The sequence below is a fragment of the Podarcis muralis genome, chromosome 10 (assembly GCF_964188315.1).
Source record: "Podarcis muralis chromosome 10, rPodMur119.hap1.1, whole genome shotgun sequence".
Taxonomy (NCBI): Eukaryota; Metazoa; Chordata; class Lepidosauria; order Squamata; family Lacertidae; genus Podarcis; species Podarcis muralis.
In genome coordinates this window covers 8,194,978-8,211,515 of record NC_135664.1, presented here as the reverse complement: position 1 = coordinate 8,211,515, position 16,538 = coordinate 8,194,978, and the positions used below count along the sequence as shown (strand labels likewise).

At 43.0% G+C, this 16,538-nt stretch overlaps 1 protein-coding gene and 1 non-coding gene across 5 annotated transcripts in view; both read left to right on the top strand.

Annotated features, from left to right (window-relative positions):
* Positions 1–16,538, top strand: part of COG5 (component of oligomeric golgi complex 5) — a 163,158-nt gene that overhangs the window by 110,052 nt on the left and 36,568 nt on the right. For all 4 annotated transcript variants that reach the window (XM_077935793.1, XM_077935794.1, XM_077935795.1 and 1 more), the window contains 3 exons: positions 2,796–3,000; positions 4,950–5,111; positions 6,585–6,684. In XM_077935793.1, coding sequence (XP_077791919.1) covers positions 2,796–3,000; positions 4,950–5,111; positions 6,585–6,684 — 467 coding nt within the window. The remainder of the gene's footprint in view (positions 1–2,795; positions 3,001–4,949; positions 5,112–6,584; positions 6,685–16,538) is intronic.
* Positions 7,183–7,265, top strand: TRNAS-GGA (transfer RNA serine (anticodon GGA)). The gene has a single exon. It is a non-coding gene; the product is annotated as a tRNA-Ser (tRNA).

The following is a 16,538-nucleotide window of genomic DNA, read 5'->3' as shown; positions in this document are numbered from 1 at the left end:
TTTCATTAAAATAAAGAAGTCTCTAGAAAGAAAGTTATGAGGCAAAATGTTCAGGTACCTTGAAATGAGAGTGAGTGTCATATGGCCACCATGTGTATTTTTCATGGCACTGAAGAACACTGCCTGTTGTTATTAGACAGCAGCACCATCAGTCTATGCAGTATTGTGTGAGCTCCACAATCGGGACATTCCTGTGGTAAACACAAGGTTGTCGTGGGTGGTTGCTATGACACGTGGCCCGTGGCAGCCATTTTGTGACTGGCATCCCCTGCACTCTCCCAAAATTTGAAACACGGCCCCAAAAAAAGGTTGGCAACCCCTGACCTACTGTGTAGTCTGTCCTGAAATCCTTCGGAGAAAACAGGACAAAAAGGCAACTTGGAAAGGTTTTTTTGTTTTGTTTTGTATTGCTCCACATTAGTCAAAGAATGTCAAAGACTGTGTATCTTTTCTTCAGGTGAAACGGATACTGAAGCCGCACAACAATAGTTTTGTGAATTTACTAGCATTTTTTCCTTCATGCTTATAGATAAATCTTAACTTTGTGCAACTGCACAGCATCTCTGTAACCAACTTTGAAGTTTCAAGCCCCTCTTTTAAAAACGGTGAAAGTTGCCTATTGCTCTATTTGTACGCAGTTGTTTTGTATAGTTGCTAAGTAACCAAGTGATCTAATTTAATTTGAGTGACTGCCTAATACTGTCAAATATACTTCGCCATTGCTAAATAAAAAATACGCTGTCAGGCTGGAAAGAAATTGGAATCGCAGAGGACTCCTCATAGCTGCCGGGTCCTGGACTCAGGCTGCATCAGTTCCCTCCTCAGGATCAAGCTACATGTCATGAGGGAGATGTGTGAATTTTTTGATATCAGTAGCAGCCACAGGGCCTCCGATCTAAATTGGGGCCATGGGTGTGGGTGTTAACCTCTCCCCCACCCAAAAAAACCCTACCACATTTCTCACAAATTACTCCCCACTCCAGAAATTCTGCCTGTAAAGTGTTCCTGCCGGCACAAATAGCAAATTCAGGGAGGGGGAGATTTTTATGATTGGGACAGTGAACTCGTATCTTTCTGTGGTTCCAATTATTATTCCTTCTCCCCCCACCCCCCAATGTGGCTGTAAAATCATAAGAAGAGGCTGCTGGATGAGACGGATGACCCATTTGGTCCAGCATCCTGTTCTCACAATGGCTAAACTGTTGCTCGTGGGAAAAGAGCAAGCAGGATTCGAATGCAGGGCCACTCCTCTGCTTCCCAGCAACAGATATTCAGAAGTATTACTGCCTCCAGCAGTAGAGGGAGAGCGTAGCCATTTGTCTAATCCTCCTTTAAAGGGTTGTAAGGTAAATTATAAAGAAATGTAAAAACTGTCCATCCTTACTTGGCCCACAAATGTTTCAGGCCTAAGCTGTGTCTGTACATCCTATGTCTTTTGCAATAATATTTCATTTCCTTGTTACTCTCTCACTCTTTGAGTATTTTAACTTGTTTATTATACATGTATCCAATGAAGCTGCTGGGCTCTTTTTAGTAATTTTAAGAGCATTTAGTCACCAACAAACACACTAGGCATGCATACAGACAAGCCCGCTTTCAGACACTCCTAACTTTAGCGTGCGCTTGGCAAAATCCATCTCGAAAAGGTATGAAATCTAAACCTTGGAAATAAATCTGTAGGGTTTAGCAAAATAAGTGCAGTAGCTCTATTCAAAATCAGAAAAATATAACAAATTGTAAATCAGCCTCTCTTGTGAAGAGAGGTACATGTCTATATATTCTGATTAATGATATTTTAAATAATATGTGGAAATTCTGCTGGTGACTGAGAAGGGACACAGTGTTTAATTTGCAGGGGGAAAACCTATCTAGAAATCCTTCCATCTGATTTCAGAGACTTTACCTCTTAGCTGTATCTGTTGGGTCTCTATAGTTACTCAGTAGTGGGAGGGACATTTGCTCAGGGACACTTTAATCTTTTCTTGTGTTTCAGAGTTGAGTCATTATATTGAAAATAGATCCTTAGTCAAATTATGCCCTGAGAGAAGGTAGTGATACTGGCCTAGTTACCACAAAATGCTAAACAATGGTTTATTCAACTATAGTTTATTGAACCATGACTTAGTAGTATGTGGGAACTCTGTTCATTGACTTCACTATGTTTTGTTTACTGGCAACAAACTCTGATGTGAAGTCATGGCACGTTGTTGGCTTTCAGACTTTGTTTTGTTTAACATGTGTGTCAAGCACTCTTCCTTAACCATAGTTTTTTGGTTACCACCCCTTCCCCAGGACACTCACCAAATTGAAGCCATTTTTAAATCATCTGTGAGATGATTCATTGTTAACACATGGTTTGTTAAACAAACTACGGCTTAGCATTATACGCAAACCATCCAGTAGTTTAGAAGACAAGAAGTTTTATTTTCCTTTGCTAATGTTAATGAAAATTATTTCTCATTGAGAGATTGGCAACTATTTTATAAAGAAGCAGATTTAACACTAAAGAAGGAATGAAGATCAGGATGGAACATTGTATTAGGACTGCAAAAAAACTCTGAATAGTGTTTTGTAAAGCAATCCTGTAAGGTTGTGAGGGACACCCAATTTCCTCTTGAAAATAATTCTGGGATGAAATTTCACCCATACGGGCCTTCTAATAAGGACTGCTTTTATTTAAATATTATGTGTCCGTATTATGTTGAATTTAAATGACAAGAATTGTTGGTATTACAGAAACTGATATGCTGTTCCAAGTAATATTTATGGGTTTGTTTGGTTTTTTTGTGTTGTAGCTTCCATGTTTTTGAAACAAGCTTTTGAAGGCGAATACCCTAAATTACTGAGGCTCTACAATGATTTCTGGAAGCGTATTCAACAATATAGCAAAAATATTCAAAGAAATTTCATTACAAATGGCACTGCCGAGCACTTTGCAGAACTTCAACAGATAGAAGATGATACGCAGGACATTTTCATGCAAAAGAAACAGGATTATGAGTATGTATATTGTGTATATATAATTAGAAAATAGAAAATTCTAGACTCTGAAGATTTGTATTCCCCATATGGCCATAACATAGAGCATTTTGTTTTAACATTTTAATTAACAACAGTGTGCTATTTCATTCTACCAGTTTGGGCATTATTATTTTTTACAGTGCACATGATTTTTAACCACAGCTAGAATCAACCACAGGTAATGATTTGCCGCAAACGAGTAAATGATTTACCTTGAATGCTCAACACCCCAATGCGCTGAGGAAACAAACCATGAGCATGGCTTAGCATTATGTCAGAACTGGGGATTGTTTCACTTCCAATGAAGCTCAGCCTATAGCCAAAGTTTGTTGTTGGCTCACTGATGGTGGCTTTTTGGAGCAAAACAAACCACGATATGTGGCTCGGACATAACACTAAGCTAGGGGTTTTTGTTTGTTTCCGTTTGTGCGGTAGCAAGTAGGAGCACAACAGCCCTGCTCAGAACATTCATGGTAAACCATTAATTGATATATATTGTGATGTGCAAACTAGACCACTGAATCTGCTCCTGATAGCATGTACTGTACAGTGTTGATGGGCTTGGACAGAAGTAGACAAACGTTAAATGGGTTTCTGATCTCCCACCTGTCTAGTTTGTGAGATATTTCGTATGCGAGGCTCTGAATCAGTGGGCTGTCTCTGACACACTCTATTCCTGGAGTTCTCAAACTGTGTCATACTAAAGCTCCCCAAAGCAACATCTCTCTGGGACTGAATGCGTCCATTGGCCTGACTGTGTCAAACGTTGATCTCATTCCAGAGGGGGGACCATTTGACCATTGTAGATATTGGAGTAGAGTTGGGGAACCTGTAGCCTTTCAGATGTTGCTGAACTCCCATGATCCCTGATCATTGATCATACTGACTGAGACTAATGGGAGTTTCAGAACACCCGGAGGGCTGCAGGTTCTCTACATTACTGTCCCCAGAGAATTAAAAAAACTTTATTAAAATTCTGATAGAGATTGCAATGCTATATTGTTTTCTGTCTCATGGCCCGTGCAAGACACCCACTGGAGTGTCTTGGGAAATCTCTAAAATTCCTTACAACAGTTTGCTGTTATACAGTGCTTCCTGAAAGTACAGGTTGAGGGGTCCTTATGTGTGGGTCGGTAATAAAAGACAGGGGGTAATGTATTCAGTGGGTTTTCACTTCCGGGTTAGAAGCTGGTATGAGTTCCTCAGTATCATTTGGGGTCAGGGACTCAAATTTGCCTCTTATACTAAAAGCAGAACAATATAATGTGTATGGCATATGTAACTACAGCAAACTTTAAGTTAGGAAATGTTCCGTTTTTAACATTGAATGTCTCAAAGAAAGACCTTGATTTAGAAAAATTGCTTGCTAATTGAACATTTCATGCATTTTGAAGGAGAAGATTGCCGTATTTTTTGCTCTATAAGACTCACTTTTTCCCTTCTAAAAAGTAAGGGGAAATGTGTGTGCGTCTTATGGAGCGAATGCAGGCTGCGCAGCTATCCCAGAAGCCTTCACTGCGCAGCGATCCCTCTTGCTGTTCTGGCTTCTGAGATTCAGAATATTTTTTTTCTTGTTTTCCTCCTCCAAAAACTAGGTGCGTCTTGTGGTCTGCTGCGTCTTATAAAGCGAAAAATACGGTAATTCCTAGAGCTACACACATCTCTGCCAATTAACGCTTTAGTAAGTGTAGCTGCTCCTAAAGTCGGGATACTTGCTTTATAGGCTTTTGCATACTTTCCCACTAGAAATTACTCTAAAGGTTCTGCATGCCTTCAGAATAATTTGAGTAAGAGCTGAGAAAATAGGGATGGTCTTCCTTTAAGGTAGACTTTAGTCCAACCCCAAATTGGTTGCTTTTTTTGTTGTTGTTGCTTTGTTTGAAAAAAGGAAATATATTTTATCTTAACCCGTTTTCCCCACTACTCAGTCCAGAAATATCCCTGAAAGACTCTTTGCAACCTTATGAAGCTGCCTACCTGTCAAAGTCATTATCACGGCTCTTTGACCCCATCAACCTCGTCTTTCCCCCTGGAGGTCGCAACCCTCCTTCAGCTGACGAGCTTGACAGCATCATCAAAACCATTGCAAGGTAAAGTGTTGGTAATAAATTTTGGGACGTAACATGCAGCGTGATTTTCCTCTCTCCCTAAATTATAGTTTAGGAAATGGAAGCTCATTACTGCTAAATGATTGATTCCTCATTAATTATCCAAGCAATTAGCATTGAAATTAAATCAGAGCTTATCTCATGCATTTTTATTGTGCAAACTGGAGAAACCCAGGTAGTTTTGTTGGACCTTCTTTCTGTGTTTGCACACGTTAGATTCTACTTCCTGGAGATGTTGTTCTGGACATTTCTGCTGCTGTTCTGAATTTGAAGGTAGTTTAAAAAGAAAAGGTGTCTAAGCCCTTCCTGGCCTGGGAGTGGACATAAACGTTCCAGCCGCATTGTTAGAGCCCAGCCCTACATTATATGTTTCACCATGTGTTACTGTGTGAAAGTAATTGTGAGGTAATGGTTGAGGGAGAGGTCTGGAGAAAAATGTCTTTGGAAGAATTAAAACTTCATAATATGAACATTATCCCTCCCTTCAGGATATGCCACATTGTTCCAAGGGAGATGAAAGTATAGACATAATCATGATCTAAGAAGAGTCTAGAATATCCTTACTCAATCTGATGCCCTCCAGATGTTTTGGACTGCGAGACTCATCATCCCCGGACAGCATGTCCAGTGGTCAAGGATAATGGGAATTGTAGTTCAATAACACCTGGATAGGGCACTAGGTTGGGAAAGGCTGATCTAGAGTGGCACAGAGCTTTGAACTTATGGCATAAAATTTTAAAAAGCTATGTGGATGGGAAGACCAAAAAGCAGAACAGAAGAATTATTTGACCCCTGCGTCTCTATATCATAACCTCTCTCTGGTCACATGGGTGGCTGTGCTGCAATTTTGAACGTGAAGTGCTGGTCAAACTGTTTTGAAAGCATGAAGCTGTTCTTTTTTTAAAAAAAGAATATTTCCTTTCATAGATTGAATTTAGACCTGATGAAGAAGGGTATCCATATTTGCTCTTGTGACCTATAGAATGCTAACATAGATGCATTGGTGGTATTGCATTACGATGTGGAGAGCGTATGAAAGATACCTTAGAGTTCTCCTGCACATGAGAAACAAATCTGTGATCAAATTTTACTGCCCATTCACCAAGTTTGGAAAGATCCTTCCGAAACTCTTCACAATTCATTTTGTGTTTTAGCCACCCTGAACGTTTTGGTATTATCAGCAAATCTGGCTGCCTGACTGCTCACCCCTAACTCTAGATCATTTATGAACAAATTTTAAAGCACAGTTTATTTGTGAACAAGTAAAAAAGTACAAAAGAAAGTCACTATGTGAATGGTGCATAACCTCATTCAGAATTAGATGAATTAAATTCATTATCCTAACATAGTGTGTGTAGAAGATGTTATTCCCCCTTGTTTGGTGTCTAAAATAGCAAGAAAACAATTGAAGAATCGTGATTAAACAGTCAAATTTTTTTGGCCTTTTGTTTCTAGTGAGCTGAATGTGGCTGCTGTAGATCCAAATCTCACCTTGGCGGTATCAAAAAATGTGGCAAAGACCATACAGCTCTTTAGTGTGAAGTCTGAACAGCTTGTAAGTAATTCTCAGTTGTGAAATCATTTTAGGTTTAAAAATGTGTTTCTTTCTGTCATCAGTGCTCCTCAAAAACAGCAGTGCAGTTTGAACAGCTGAAACGTTTAAATACTTCCAGTTATGCATTTTCAAATTTTGTGGATCAGAATTACTCGGGGCACAGTCTTATTCCCAGGATTGAGTGGTGGATTTCCTTCTCTACTTACAGAAAGCTTCTCTGTTGCAGGCATGGAAAACTCTCCCCACCCAAAATGGTGGATCATGAAAGATTTTGCTAGAAAGGGTGGCGTGGTGTTAAGTAAACTTGCAATGCCTCTCACCAATCCTACAGATGTAGTGATAATGGAGGCTGTGACTCAGAACACAGAGACCTGCAACTGCATTTTGTAGGAGAGCCGGGGAAGCTGTGCTCCTCCCGATGTTGTTGGACTCCAACTTCCATCACCCCCAGTCAGCATGGTCAAGGATGATGGGACTTGTAATCCAAATAGTATTATGAGCCTGGCTAGCTCAGTTGGTTAGAGCATGGTGCTGGAAACACCAAGGTTGCAGGTTCGACCCCTGCACCTTGGACTAGGTTGGACTAAATCAGGGGTCGGCAACCTAAGGCCCATGGGCCACAAGCAGCCCATGGGGATCATTTAACTGGTCCCCAAGCTGCCCCCAAACCGAGCTGCCTGCTTGGCAAATCCTTGCTAAACCAGCGCGGCACGGAGACTCGCTTCTGTGGTGCCGGAAATCATGTCTGCGCAGGTGCCGGAAATTGCGGGCATGCACGATCCAGCCCACAGAGGTATCTCCGCTGGAGTAAACTGGCCCAGGCGAGGTAAACCTTGCCCACCCCTGGACTAGATGATTCACAGGGTCCCTTCCAACTCTACAATTTGATGATTCTATGATTTGGAGGATGCCATGTTGGCGAACAGTGTTTTAAACCTGAAAAATTAGAATAGTACAAAACTAGTTTCCTGCAAATAAATAAACAGCCTTCAGTTTCTGTAATACAAAATATTTCTAAGGACAAGCCAAGATGATTTTGTCAGTGAATTGTCAAAGCAGGCATGGCAGCCATAAATGCTAAGAAGGCCTCAGGGCCTGTGGAGTTTCGTATTGCATGTGTCATTCAGTCTTCAGAGCCATGTTGAGGGTGATTCAGAAAGAAGCCTGCTTTCAAAAGAGGCAAGTGGTTTCAGAATAAAAACAAATTGTAAAAAAACACTGACAGGAATGTGGAGCTGCTGCTGCTGCTTTTGTTTCACATCAGTTGTTCTGAAGGCCCTGTTCTTCAGGGCTAGCTTTGATGAAGTATGAAGCCTTCAAAGCTGTTGTGACTCTAAGCTGCCAAACGCCCATCACTGAAAGATAACTTTGAGGGATTTGGGGTGGGAAATCCTGATAACTTTGGTAGGGAAAACACCATACACTTTAAACTCATCTTCAGACTAGGAACACTAACACATCTATCCCAGGGGTCAGCAAACTTTTACAGCAGGGGACCGGTCCACTGTCCCTCAGACCTTGTGGGGGCCCCGGACTATATATATTTTTTTGTGGGGGGTGGGGGTGAACGAATTCCTATGCCCCACAAATAACCCAGAGATGCATTTTAAATAAAAGGATGTATTCTACTCATGTAAAAACACACTGATTCCCGGACTGTCCGTGGACCGGATTTAGAAGGCGATTGGGCCGGATCCGGCCCCCGGGCCTTAGTTTGCCTACCCATGATCTATCCCGTGTTCCTACAATGTTCCAATGTGCCACTGGGAGGGAATTAATGCCTATAGCAATCAGTGCTAGTGTAACATGACTCCCCCATCCATCAATTCTCTCCCAATATGCACCCTGCACCCCCTCCCCATCTGCTCTAGACGGTTGGACAAAAACCTGGAATATACAGTCGTACCTTTGTTGTCGAATGGAATCCGTTCCAAAAGCCCATTCGACTTCCAAAAACGTTCAACAACCAAGGCACGGTTCCAGTTGGCTGCAGGAGCTTCCTGCACTCAGTCTGAAACCGCATCGGACGTTCGGCTTTCAAAGAACATTCGCAAACTGGAACACTCACTTTGCGGTGTTCAGGAGCCAAAACGTTCAAGTTGCAAGGCGTTCGGGATCCAAGGTATGACTGCATGGTGGAGGGATGGTGCAAAGAGGGAGAGAACATTCTGTTGTGTGTGGAGAAATCCTTGAGCTGATGGGACGTTTCTTAGTGCTGCATTGAATTTGCTTCCATTTTGCTTTATATTGGTGATATTTTTGCAGCATGTGACAGTAACAGCCTTCGAAATCCAGGAAACTGGGCTTGTACAGGGGACACATATGTAGAAGCGCCTCGGGTTGCGTGAAAAAAATGCTTGTGCATGCCCCCATCCTTCCTGGTTGTACTACACAGTCACTGACAAGCCAGTTCCTCTAAATCCTATGCTTTTATTTTTAAAATGTATTAGCTGCCTTTCTGTTGCGAGAGACTCGTGTTCATGTGCCAGTAGCCATTCAGACACAGAGACACAAAGCAGATGAAAAGCCTGACCCAGTCAGAACAGAGCAGGTGCATCCAAACTAGCAGAGTTTTCATAGTGCCTCGAGCATTACCTGCTAAAATCTGATTCCTACCCCTGAAGTAGAAGGGTTTGCAGTTTTGCACGATTGCCGTGTTTTCCTGTGCGTGTTGCTGCACACAGAGTGGTAAGGGACCGCACCGTCAAATCCCCACCGTGCCGGAAAGCTTAGGCCACTTGTTACGATATGATACGATAATCTTTATTGTCATTGTCCCATACAGAACAACGAAATTGAAAAAAATCTACACCAGACATTCAAAAACCAACAAGTCTGCTATCCCAGCCTGGTTAGCCCCCTAAAAACTCTGATACCCCATAATTAAATACAATATACTCTCTAACCTACCCTGGTGATTTAGAAGCATGCCATGTAAACCACACTGAGTCCTTTAGAGGAAGAGTTGGATAAAATGCAATCAAATTAATCAACCACTAGTGATTGGTTTTTGAAGAAGTTTCTCGCTGGAACAACCTGAGCACTGTGACTGTGTCAGCTGGCAGAGAGTGGCAGAGACAGAGGGAGCGAGATGAGAGAAATAGATATGGGAAAGAGTTAAGGAGAAAAGGTCAGGTATGTTAAGATAGGATAGGAGCCTTCTGCATTAAATGGCTCCTTGTTCTGGCTGCTTTCCCCCCTTAAGCCTGTATATGTTTGCATTTTGCTTCTCAGTGTTCCGGTCTGAGCGTATTCTCAGGTTTATGTATCTAACCCTGCATGTCTGGTGTACCTGCGTAAGAATATACAGGGAGAATCCGTAAATGGTGTCAGGAGATATTTTAATAGAAGTCTGGATTCAGTGGAGTAGCTGAGGAACTGACCCTAGTGAACACTTGGGGACCTAGGACCTCTTGTATACGGTCTCTTAACTATTTCAATATGATAACCTATAGAAAAAAAGGCAACATGGAATGTTTGTCCCTGTAGGGTTAGAATGGTAGAAATTCATAGCAGCTCATTCTCAAAAATGGAGGGATGCATTTTCTTAACCTTTCCCTCTCCTCAACCCATTTTATTGGTGCTGTGATCTCAATGGAGGCTTAAGGGAATAATGTGGCTTAAGGAAATAATAGTGGCTGTAAACGCTGTAAGAGTTTGCGTTCAATAGGTAGATGTGCTTCATTATGTAGCCTCCAGTAGGTTTCTTCTTACAGGTCTGTAGAAAACGGTGTTGCTTTTTGCCAAGGGTGTGGAAAGCAAGGAAATGCCTATTGAAAGCACAGTCAGTGAGAACACAAATAATGCGAAGAAAATGTCTAGGAAGTGAGGTGCTAATATGTCACCATCATCAATCAAGTTGGTGTGCCTAATCTGATTTTCAAGATTAGCCTGAGCTAATTGCTTCAAAGTCAAGTTGTAGCCTGGAGGAAATTATGTTTGTTGTAAATTACCATATATTATTTTTTGCCTTGCAACCTGCTTTGATAACACACACACACACACACACACACACACACACACACACACACTTTGTCACAAATGAAATCTGTGATAGATTTACACGAGAATTTATAGGTAACACCAGTCCGTCCAGGCTTCTCTTCCCCATGAGCAAAGTGCCTCAAAGATGCTTATAAGCAAGGCATGGTGTTGGCAACCTTCAAAATTTCCCAACAGCTAGTAGTCAGTTGTACAGTCCTTGTACATGTAAGCTCTGTTTGGCAACCACAGCAATTGATAGACCCATCCTCCATAAATATAGCCAATTCCTTGCAAAACAAAAAACAAAACCCTCCCACCATTCTTTATTGTGTATGTTGAAATAAACTAACATTTTGAAATACATTTTTTTTCTTTTTTTAAAATTACACTTAGGCAAAATTATCAGAGTTCAAAATTATCTGGGAAATCCTGTGTAGCTGCTGCCTGTCAGTGTTGACAGAACTAGACTAGATGGGCCTATGGCCTGACTCAGCAAAAGGCAGCTTTCTATGTTCCTAAACAATGTGCCTCTTTGTGTTATCAGAATGCGCACAAAAGTGCCATTTTTTTGTCTGGGCTATTCATTAGTTGTGTGTACAGAGTGTGCCGGCAACGTAGTAACGAGCATGCAATTTTTCAAATTAAAATATTAATGCTTGCTCCACTTGTCATTTGTGCATCCTAATATATTATTTTCTTTGAGCACAGTCGCTCATTGATCTTCTTTTAATTAAGCCTGTTGCTTACATTCTGAGTGTGCACACTTAATTAAGAACCCAGCCTTTTTTGTCACCGCTTTTACTTAGGATTAATTTCTGACAAACGTAGACTATGCGGTCTGCTTGTTGAGCTGTGCTGTAATTCAGCACGGGGAAAGAAATTGGCAGGAGAAGACGCCTCTGCACCCCCTAGCCATGGGTTGAAAGCGACTGGGGAATTCTATATGTGTAGGTCGTGGTTGCCATGACAGAAGGGAGACGATAAAAAGTGTTACCACCCAAACGATTAGATGCCTCCTGATTTGTAAATTGGCGGCTGTCATGTAGCTTTATTGGGAGGTGCTGCCAATAGAAACATGGCTGATGGTGTCCTTTCCAAAGCCCCTACTGATTTGGCTCATTTCCTACTTACATCATGTCATGGAGTCGCTGAGTTGGGCCTCCACAGCTGATGTGAGAAGACGGTGAAGGCAGATGTCTGGCTCTGGCATTGGGTCTTCCATTGGCCCATATCCTTGGAAGTCAGAAGGAGTGAGTGGTGGTTCTTTTTCAGATGTTGCAGTTACCATTCATGCTGGCTAAATGCTGTTTAATGAAGACTACTTCTGTTGGTGGAAGGATAAAATAGGTATATAAAGAAAGAATTCCTGAATGCCAGGATCCAGGTTTGGGGCAAGTACTCCATGGTGAGGACACAAGCAAAGTGGGGGAATACAGACCTTTAGAATATGCCCTTGTGTGTTCTAAAGGACAACACATTTGGTAAGCTTAAAATTGTCTAAAACTCTCCAAAGGTCAGATTCATGTGCTTTTCCGTACAGCAACAGCACTCAGAAAGTTGCACAGGCTGTAAAACGTGGCTTACTTACAAAGTGGTGAAAGTTCCTAAATTATTGGTATAGGAACTCAAGGGAGGTTTGTTAGAGCCATGCGGCTAAGATGGAACACATGCTGAGCTTTTCAGGGGGCGGGGCGGACAAAGACTTGATTATATAGTCTCTCAAGGTGAGCTAAGCCTGGCAGGACAGCTTATGTAAGCATGTTGGTTATGAGGCTGCTTATCCCACAAATACTGGTGAGAGAAGGGGAATTCTTCTGATTCCAGAAGTAAATAGATCCAGGTCACTTTAATTTATTTTCCAATCCATTTTTGTCATTGAGACCTGTCTCGGCTTCCTCACAGGAAAACAGTGCCACACAAGTATAGCTCAGAGGGGGAGTTCTCTGAGTGTGTTTTCTGGTCCGTCCGTTTGAAATAAGCAACATTGGATTGTGGTCTGTCTTTGGTTGGACCAATTTGTATGTCATGGAGTCGCTGAGTTGGGCTCTGGCTCCACCCTGATGACAAAGCGGGGGGGTGGGGGACGATTCAGGAAATGGGCGGCTCCCAATCAGTTTTCTTGCTCTTGGCTCTCACTCTCCTTCTCTTTCGGGCTTTAAATTTGTTTTTCCTCTTCTCATTTCTGGCCTTATTCTCCTCCTTCTGTCATATTCCTCTGTTTCCCCCTTCATCTGAAACCTTGCCCTTGGAGTGGCAGCCTTCAATCACCCTTCCTGCCTTCCCACCTACCTACCTTTCTTCTAAAACTAAAACAAAAAGCCCCCCTCTTTCTTTTTTGTTGCCCGACGGTCTGCCTTCAGTGGAAGGTATTACATTTGGTCTACCTGCGGCCTCCCCCTGCTCACGCTCTGCCAGAGACAACAATCTCACATACATTTCCGAGCACAATTCAAAGTGTTGGTGTTGACCTTTAAAGCCCTAAACGGCCTCAGATCAGTATACCTGAAGGAGTGTCTCCACCCCCATCGTTCTGCCTGGATGCTGAGGTCCAGCGCCGAGGGCCTTCTGGCGGTTCCCTCGTTGCGAGAAGCAAAGCTACAGGGAACCAGGCAGAGGGCCTTCTCGGTAGTGGCGCCCACCCTGTGGAACGCCCTCCCATCAGATGTCAAAGAGATAAACAACTACCTAACATTTAGAAGACATCTGGGAAGTTTTTAATGTGTGACATTTTAATGTATTTTTCATCTTTGGAAGCTGCCCAGAGTGGCTGGGGAAACCCAGCCAGATGGGTGGGATACAAATAAATAAATAAGAAGAAGAAGAAGAAGAAGAAGAAGAAGAAGAAGAAGAAGAAGAAGAAGAAGAAGAAGCCAATACTTGGGTCCTTACACCCAGACAGAGCTTGTAGGCCACACCCAGATGGCCTCACCAAAACATGTCCCTCTTTGTCCACCGTGTCCTTCCCTGGCACATGGATGTTCACCCTCCATCCACCACCACATCTAGCTGCTCATGAATTGGATGGTGTCTTTGGGCCGGTAGGTGTCTGAAGCCTCTGGTAGCCGACAAGGCCAAACAAAAGGCAAGATGGAAGGATGGCTGCTGGACTTTGCCCCAAGATGGTCTCATGTTGCCAATGCACTTGCCATCTTGCCATCTGTGCGGGCTCACACTGCTTCTGGATTTTCGAGAGCATCCACCACGCGGGTCAAGGGTCTCCTGAGCGCATCCCACAGCAGGGCCCAAATCAGGCCCGCAAAGCACTTCTTAAACTTTCCAGAGCAGCAGCGTTGTAGCAGATGCCACCCAGATTGCGCTGGGCTCCTTGGCAGTGGGAGTGCCTCCGTGGCAAAATCTCCCTCCTGATGGAAAGCATTAATCAGGAAAATGGTTACATAATATGGCAAAAATGGCAAACAAGCATACAGTGATTTCTTAGATGTTAGAGTCAGAATGGACAAAGTAACCCAATTTCTCTTTGTCAATGAAGGATTGTTCCCCAAATGACTACCCTTAACAACAAAAAAAGAAACCATTTCTCCTTCATTTTGAGTTATGTCTGCAGTTAGCTTGCAGTATGTGAGTGGTATTATAAGTACTGTATGTTCTTTTACTTTGATGCTATTTCTGTTAAGCTTCCCATGTGGGTGGATTGAAATACACTAACATGCCCACCTGCTGCACATAGATAAAAAATGTGTTGTGCTGGGAAGACGAAAATTCAGATGTCTAGAAATGAGGAACGCTTTCCTTAGAGTCTAAGAAACCCTTCCCCATTTTCCCCAAGGATACAAAAATAAACAAAAATAATTATTGCCACGTTGCTTTTTAGGTACTCGTTACTCGTGTATTTTCTTTAGCTTCTTTCTATCCTTCTGTAAGAGATAAATATCTGCCCAACATCACAAGTGAGCAAAAAAAAAAGCAGAATATTTTGAAGAATATATGAATTTTTTTTTTCTATAAGCTTTTGTGAACATTTTCCAAGAAAGCAGGGAGAACATGGCTATTGAATTACTGTCGTGTCTGCAGTAAAAGGGAAATTCCTTCTGTCAATTAAGTTATTTCTCTCTCTTAAGCTCATTGATGTTTAGCCTCCACAGAGAGTGCTCCACAGAGCTGTCTTTTTGCCTTGTCTGCATGCTGTTCTAGTTGCCCTTTTTAAAAAAACAGTACTATTTCTCTTATATATATATAAAACTCTGCTGTGTTCACTTTATATAAGGGGAACATTGCAAAGGGAGGCCAAAAGCAGCTTTGGAATTAATGAATCGTGCAGAGGCAGTTAAATGTGAGAGAGAACAGATAACTCACTTGCTCCTTCTCAGATTCACCTTTCCTTCATCTTCATTAGTTGGTGGTGATTTTGCATGCAACCAGGCCAGATTAGATTTCCAACTCAAAACGGTTTGTCGGGTAAAGGCATAACTTTGCTTTGACATGAAACCATGTCCCACTCAATTAAGGCCTTCCTAAATAATGAGCTAGGGATGCGGGTGGCACTGTGGGTTAAACCACACAGCCTAGGGCTTGCCGATCAGAAGGTCGGTGGTTCGAATCCCCGCGACGGGGTGAGCTCCCATTGCTCGGTCCCTGCTCCTGCCAACCTAGCAGTTCGAAAGCACATCAAAGTGCAAGTAGATCAATAGGTACCGCTCTGGCGGGAAGGTAAATGGCGTTTCCGTGCGCTGCTCTGGTTCACCAGAAGCGGCTTAGTCATGCTGGCCACATGACCCGGAAGCTGTACGCCGGCTCCCTCGGCCAATAAAGCGAGATGAGCACCGCAACCCTGTGGCGAAATTCGATCTGCCGAGCTAGATCGATGAGCCGTGACCTCTGATTACTTTACGAACGTCAATCAGCAGTTTACTACGGGTCCGGCACACTTCTTCAAAAGCTGCGCCATTGTTGCTCCCTCCAGTTCACGGCTTAGCAGAGTTGGACACAGCGGGAAAACTATCACGTCCTTTGCCAAACACACACAGTCAGGTTTGTCTATTTACAGCTCTTTATTGAAACAGTTCAGCCATCGCTGCTGGCAGCCATTGCAAACATGCCTCTCTCTCTCAGACACACAGAGAGAACCTGAACGTAACTCCTCCCAGCTCCTCCCAGCTTCTAAAAACTGATGTCAGAATGCTGTGGCATCATGGGAAAAACTTAACCTGTTAAGTTCCAAATCCCACACCCCCCTTTGCCGCACATTCTGACAAGACCCTTTTGAGTTCAACACCTTTCCCTTTGCCTTGTGCCTCTTTCCAGCATTTTTCCCAGGCACCTGTTGAACCCCTTCAACACTCTCAGAATCACACTGTGCGAAACTTATCCACGCACTTGTGGCCTGATATCTTTCAGGTGGAACACCCTTTGTTGTGCGACTGGACCTTCTAGGCACAAACTCAGATGTTACGTCTGACTCACCGCCACCAGAAGGTGTGTCCTCAGCATCACGGGATTCCCCCTCTGACTTAAAGCGTTTTCGAATCCTTTCCATTACACTCACAGGAGAACTAGGCTCGCTTTTGGGTGCTCTCTTAACATCTTGTGGAGAAGCTACCGAAACCTCATCCTGCTCCTGACTTTGCTCCTGACTTTGGTCAGTGACCTGATCGTCATCATCGGATTCTGAACCCTGATCCTGGACCTGGTCCTCATCACTGGGATCAGCCTCTGCTTCCCTTTCCTCCTCAGAATCATACAGACATTCTGAGAGCAGATCACGCTGGACAGCAGTTTTTGACCTTTTATCCTGCTCATAGAACTCAGCGTGTTTACTGATCAGCACCTTACTCTGATCACCTGATGGATATGCAAACCTCCATGCACGTGCTGCTGGCTCATACCCGCAGAAGATCATTTTCTGGAACTTG